This window comes from Ixodes scapularis, unplaced genomic scaffold (assembly GCF_016920785.2).
Source record: "Ixodes scapularis isolate PalLabHiFi unplaced genomic scaffold, ASM1692078v2 PGA_scaffold3__209_contigs__length_174095766, whole genome shotgun sequence".
Classification (NCBI taxonomy): Eukaryota; Metazoa; Arthropoda; class Arachnida; order Ixodida; family Ixodidae; genus Ixodes; species Ixodes scapularis.
The window spans coordinates 110,483,137-110,489,620 of record NW_024609868.1 but is presented as its reverse complement, the minus strand read 5'-3'; the positions used below and the strand labels follow the sequence as shown (position 1 = coordinate 110,489,620).

The 6,484-nt window shown below is 43.9% G+C and overlaps 1 protein-coding gene across 1 annotated transcript; it reads left to right on the top strand.

Annotated features, from left to right (window-relative positions):
- Positions 1-1,661: 1,661 nt before the first annotated feature.
- On the top strand, positions 1,662-2,165 carry LOC8031225 (tachykinin-like peptides receptor 86C). The gene has a single exon (XM_040211606.2). It carries the CDS (start codon positions 1,662-1,664, stop codon positions 2,163-2,165), a length of 504 nt encoding a protein of 167 aa, XP_040067540.2.
- Positions 2,166-6,484: the final 4,319 nt, after the last annotated feature.

The following is a 6,484-nucleotide window of genomic DNA, read 5'->3' as shown; positions in this document are numbered from 1 at the left end:
AAGATAATCTGAAAGACGGAAAGGCCTTTCTTTCTTGTAGATAACAAAACTAAAGCAAAACAAGAAATGAAAGGGATGTGCGGAAACAACTGACTGATTGCGGGTTGTTTACAAGTTGGTCACTGCCACAGCGGACACGTATATGGGATTTTGATTTTGCGGTTATTTTTTTTTTTTTATTCGTGACGCCAGATTTGGTGGCCGAAATAATTGGGCACTAAATCAAGTATTCGTTCCTCTGTGAACTTCTTGGGATTCGCGTTATTGTGTTTTCTGGTAGTCGTCGTATTCTGGATCATTTGTTTGCGGTAACACGATGGGTTAATGTGAAAAATATCCCCATATGGCTTTTTCCTAATTACCAGAAGTTCCGATACCTTTATTCTAGGGTCAATCTCTAAAAGCTAGGGCGAAATTCGGAATATAGTCCACCCGCAAATGATATGATCAGCCCCTCGATAGTGCATACACTTAGAACTGAAATTACCAGGCTTCTTTAAGATAATTTAACTGCTTTGAACTTTAACTGTTAAAAAATATGAAATGTTGGAACTCTGTTAACGAGCAGTGGGTGGTTTTGAAGATTTTCAGACAAAGAGATCCTTCAAGCTCGTGGTGCAATTTTAACACCGGAAAAAAAGGAATTCCTTTCTTTTTTTTCGGCTTTTTGAATATCAGAGAATATCTCTGATATTCAGAAACATTTTGTTTCTAGTACTTTCAATGGCAAACTTGAATCAAATAAAGAATGAGCGCTCGTCAGTGGTCGTCAAAATATAAATGAACTAAACCTCTAGGTTAGCATTAAAATATTGTCAGAGGTAAATATTTATACACGTATAGACCATTAACTCTAGAAATCTCCAATATAAAGAAGAGTCAGTTTATTACTTTAATGCAAATAATAGCAATAACGAGGCCTATATGAAACACAAAACGCTAGGACGCGAACCGCGAGTACAACTGCCGAAAAAACGTGTCCGAACAACGTCCGAAGCCCCTTTCGCTCTCAAGGTCTCCCAAGAAAGAGCTGGCATGCTCTCCTTCCATCCACGCTGACATTGCCCCGAAGCGTGTGACGTCACTGTCCCTAGAGCACACGTCACGTTCGTTTTTTTTTCTTCCCTAGGAGATTCCGCGCAGCCGATCGACAACTCCCGCAACGCTCCGGCGCGGGTCAGTCCGCGGGAGCGCACGCGGGAGTGTGGTGGCCACGAGAGACCGTCGGCTTTTACCGAGGCGCGCATCTGTTGATGATCACATCGAGTGTTCCGCCAACTACGGCTGGCTGCTTTTGCCCCTCTTTCGCTGACATGTCACCCCGGATTCACAAGTCATCTTGACGTCGTTGTCAGTTGTTTGCTTATATCTTTCCGCTTTGTTGTATGACACTATTTCGCGAAGGAGCGTCCACGTGGAGGATTAAAATAGAAGTTTCCTCACCAGAGGTAAGCCACTTGCTCAAACTATATATAAAAGCCGGTTAGAGGGACACCTCGCGTTAGCTTTGTAACAAGATTAATCTGGGGGACTTGCCTCTAGAGAAGGATTGTCTGAAATCTTTTACGAAGACCCAACGAAGCATGAGCTGAGGTGGTACGAGAATATTGAGCCGTCAACGGTAAGGGAGCCATCATACATCAAATTGACCGCTATCCGAGATGGTGCTGGACGTCGTCGAGCCGTTCATCAACAGCACGGACGGTGCCGCGGACAACCTGTCCCTAATATTAGGGATGTTGCCCGACGTGCTGAACGCCTCATCAAAGCTCTCCGTCATCGAAGTGGGCAGTGAGCGTCAGTGGGTGCTTCCTTGGTGGGTACAGCTCATCTACGGACTGCTCTTCGGCTCCATGGTTATGGTGGCCGCCCTAGGGAACGCCATCGTGGTGTGGATCGTGTTGGCTCACCGCACCATGCGCACGGTGACCAACTACTTCTTGGTCAATCTGTCGATCGCAGACGCCATGACGGCGACCTTCAACGCCATCTTCAATTTGGTGTACATGCTGGAGAGCCACTGGGCCTTCGGGAGCACCTACTGTGTGTTCAGCAACTTTGTGGCGAACCTGACGGTGTCTTCGTCGGCTTTTACCATCGCGGCCATGAGCATAGACAGGTACGTCAGGTCAGGTTTAAACATTTCCTTTGCCGTTCTCGAGTAACATTATTACGTTGCGTATGTTGTACTTCTATTAGAGACCTATATGTTGCTTCTTACGTTGCTAAAACCGACGTGAAGTAATGATAAATGTGTGAGTGGAAATTCTCCATCTGATAGCGGGTATAGCAACGCTGCAATCGTAATCTTGAAGTGTCGGCAGCATTGCAATAGTCCCTATCGTAACATCATCCAGAGCATATTATACTGTGATATTAATATGCATTTCTAATCCTTTAATAGTTCATCAATGTTTCCGTAAAAGAATGCCCTTCACGACAGCACTGGAGGCGAACCACGTCAAGGTGCCTTTTGAGTGAGCCGTTTGTCGAGGAAATTACTATAGCGCTGCAGGAAACATTTTCGCCTGCGCTCGGGCAACATCACAGCCGCGTGCTGAGGTTTGAGTTTTATTCTAAAGTTTGAACAGCTTCAAGAGTGGCAATCGTAGAATTGAGCGGGCTCTGCACCATTATGACCTCCGTGTTAAGAGGAGCGCTATTAAAAACGGGAACAATATAGTGCATGATTTAGCACTATTCGACATTTGACTTAGTCACATCTGTTGTTCACAATGGCTTCAGTGAACATTTTTTTCATGTTTTGTAAGCTTTTTAGGTGAGTGGTCTAACCAATTAGCTTCGGACAGCGGAAGCCGTCGCAGCCTGCTCGGGCTACTCTCGGCGTTCCAATCACTCGGTCGCTCTGTTGAAAGCGAGAAGTGAATCGTTTAAACTAAGTTCAAGTTTGAGTTTACACATGCTTTTCTGAAGCATTACCCTTCGTGTCTGGTATTTCCGACTTTAAAGGAGCAGGTGATAGCTCCGATATGCGGTGGAGCAGTGGTTTGATATGTTTGTCAAATGTTCGACATGCATCGTTTTCTCGCGGAAGAGGTGATGAATGTGCCTTTACTCTATCGTACTGAAGGAAATTGTCAAATACGACAGAAAAAAACTAAAGCTATTAAAAATAAAAATGTTGAGACGCCTAAATTTACCACTGATGAAAACTGTGCAAAACAAAAAAAAAATAGTTTAGGAAAATCCTATATAAAATTACCTGCTTTTTTGATCTGCATCGTGGATGAGTGGCAAACGCGTTGCGTTTGGCGACGGTAAAAAAAAAAAAATATGTGTACGAACTTTTCTTTGCGTAACTTTATTTTACCTTATTTTGAATTTTCAATTTCATAATGTAATATTTGTACTTTACGCACTATTGCAACTTAAAGCAACTATCTTTTGATTGCAAATGAATAGTGTATTTGTGCATTTTATTTTATACGCTTGTCAGTGCACTTCTATGATGTTTGGTGTTGTCGTTCTGGAGTTCTTTTATTTTAGGGAGCAGCTCTTAGGCACCCGTTTCCGGTTTCGCAGCGTGGAAGCAACCGCGCTAAATTTAGCGGTAAAATTGACGTCACGTGGCCTAAACACCAATTCGATTCCATGCTAAACTTAGAGAGAAAATGACGTCACATGACTTGGTGTCACGTCACCTGTGTTCAAACTCAGATTCTCCGCTAGATTTAGCAGAAAATTGACGTCACGTGGCTTCAACAGCTATTCAATTTCCCGCTAAATTTAGGAGAAAAATGACGTCACGCGACCATAACACAAATTCAGTTTCCCCACTAAATCTAGCGGGAAAAAGGACGGCACATGACTTAATGTAACGTCACCGATGAAGACGTTCAGTTTCTCCGCTAAATTTAGCGGGGAAATTCACGTCACGTGACCTCAACAGCAATTAAATTCCCCGCTAAGGAGGAGGAGGAGAAGAGAGGAGAAGAAGAAGGAGAAGGGGAGGAGGAGGAGGGGATAGGAGGTGGAGAAAGAAAGGAGGAGGAGGAATAGGGGAGACCAGGAGTAGGGGAGAGGAGGAGAATGGAAGGAGCAGGAGGATGGGAGAGGAGAAGGAGGAGAGGAGGAGGAGGAAAGGAAGGGAGGAGGAGAGGAGGACGGGAGGAGGAGAGGGTATGGAGAAGGAGAAGGGGCACACCCTCCTTTCCTCCTCCTCAAGAGCTGCGCTCTAATTTCGCAATACAGAGATTTGTAACCGTCTTCCATTCTTTTTTCATTACCCCACGATCTCAATGAACACTAACTTCCGTCAACCTGGCGTACACGAATGCGATTTATTAAACTCAATACACCATTTTAGTGTTTTCGAGAATACTGTTTATATGTGACAGGTCGCGGCCCAGCACACGCGTGTTAATAGCTTCGAGAGGGAGCAAAGTACGCGCCACGCGCACGAACACTGAAAATGGCAGCTACCAGAACCGCCTTTCTAGAATGATCTAAAGCCGTCCTTCTACTTTACCAGTGTTGAGGAAAAAAATCCAGATGATATAAATTTTTATTGAATTCATTATCTAAATCATGAAATAATTCACACGGGTTATACTATGATGCTTAATAACGAGGTTTTCTCACAAAAATATTTCTGAAAATATTTTGATTTTTTCTTTATCTATCAAGTGACTCTTTTTTATGCGTATTGTTAAGATACCTTGGCCCTAATATGCTAAACAATTGCCAGAGTTAAGGAAGCAATGCGAATGGATTGGTTCATAACTTAATAAATAAAAATCAGCGCGCAAAATGGCAGGAACAATAAGAGAATCACACAGGACGAGCGCTGACCTGTGTACGTCCTTCCTTGCCCTTCCCCACTTTTTTGCGCACTGCCTTTAATTTATTCATTGGCCGAGTTAGGTTTAATTCCATGGTAGTTTGGCTGCCATTTGGTATCTTTGGGGTGAAAGAGTCAGAACAAGTGCAAACGTTATGCTTTACTTTCTTATCGTTCATCTGACACCTGACATCTTCAGGCCCTAATCGCCACACAAGCGCCAGAGTTAGGTTTACTGCGGGTAGTTGGACTGTTATCTGGAATTTTTTCGCCCAAATCATGAAACAAGTGCCAATGCTAAGCATCACTTTCTTACATTTCGGCTGTCATCTAGAACATCTGGGCCTAAATCGCCTAACAATTAGGTGGCAGAGTTAGACTCCCTTCATCAGAAATTTGGTTAAAATCTGGCGTTTTTGGTCCGAAATGACCAAACAAGTGTCAGAGATAGCTTTTATTTCCGGTTAATCCGGTTATCATCTGGCATCTTTACACTTTTTGCCAACTGTGTGCTGCCACTTAGACACGCGACTGGTTTGAGAGAGTGTGGCTAGAAAACAATGCGCGCGCAACGCCTTTCCCACCTGTTCGACAACCACAAAATCAGATGCATCCTATTGGCCAATTGAGCCCCTGTGACCCAGATACGGCTCCCCAAACTTCGCTTTTTTTTCATATTGTGGGTTATCTTGGGCCCCAAAGTTGATACAAAGAAAAAACCCTCTTCCCTCTGCTAACCAGAAAAAAAAGGTGTTAACAAATTAACTTCCTCCCAAACCGATATTTCTGCACTTATTTAAATACAAATTAAATTTAATTTTGGTCGCAATTTTTTTTTGTCTTGTGAATTGATATTTTGGTTCAAAATATTCCGCTGAAGGGTGGGCGGAAGTTTTTTGTCGCGGCAAGACAAAGCAACGCTGATTTTTGCAAACGCAGAATACACCGAGTGTTTGTGCTCGCGTGTAGGTACACACACTAATGTCCGGTTGGAGAGTTACAGCATCTCTAATAGACGCGCCGTGAGACTGCTACGACGTTATTACCACTGCTGCCATCGAGCGAGTGAGGGTCTCCTAGACACCTGCCGTCATTAGGCGACGCCCTACAGAAGTGAACGTAACTGTGTGTGTATCTTGCATCGTGATTATTCACTGTAAAAACCTGGCGATAAAATAAAATAAAAATACATGCGGTCGTATTTCTGTGGTACCACGCCCGCTCCACATCGTTCACACCATCGTGCTTCTAACGCTATTAAGGCGAATGTCTTATATGTCTCATCGTTCAGTTGACCTCCAAAGTCCTTGAGCGAAAAAAACGTCGACGACAAGAAAACGACGAAAACACGACAAAAGTGCGTCAACAGTGCGTCGTCAGAGAGCGCTCTGTCTTCGGAGGTTCGCTATCACGTTTACATCGGTCGTCTTATGGATAACATATCAGACCCTGTGACTTTTTTTGTTTTAGTCCTGGCTTGCGTGAAATAGCATAATGGCAAACCAGAGTAAAGCCAAACTTCAGCACGCCTTCGGACTTTCTACTGCATTTTTGTGCATATTCGACACTCCAGTGCTTGACCAGAGAGAAGGCAAACGTTATCATGCCCTCGACTCCCTAAATTAGGATTCACTTTAGCACTTACGAACCAAGTCTGGCACTTACTTGGACCCTGCTCTGGCG

What these genes read in the sequence shown, in the direction of transcription:
- LOC8031225 (XM_040211606.2), top strand. Translation starts at nt 1,662, where the DNA reads ATGGTGCTGGACGTCGTCGAGCCGTTCATCAACAGCACGGACGGTGCC.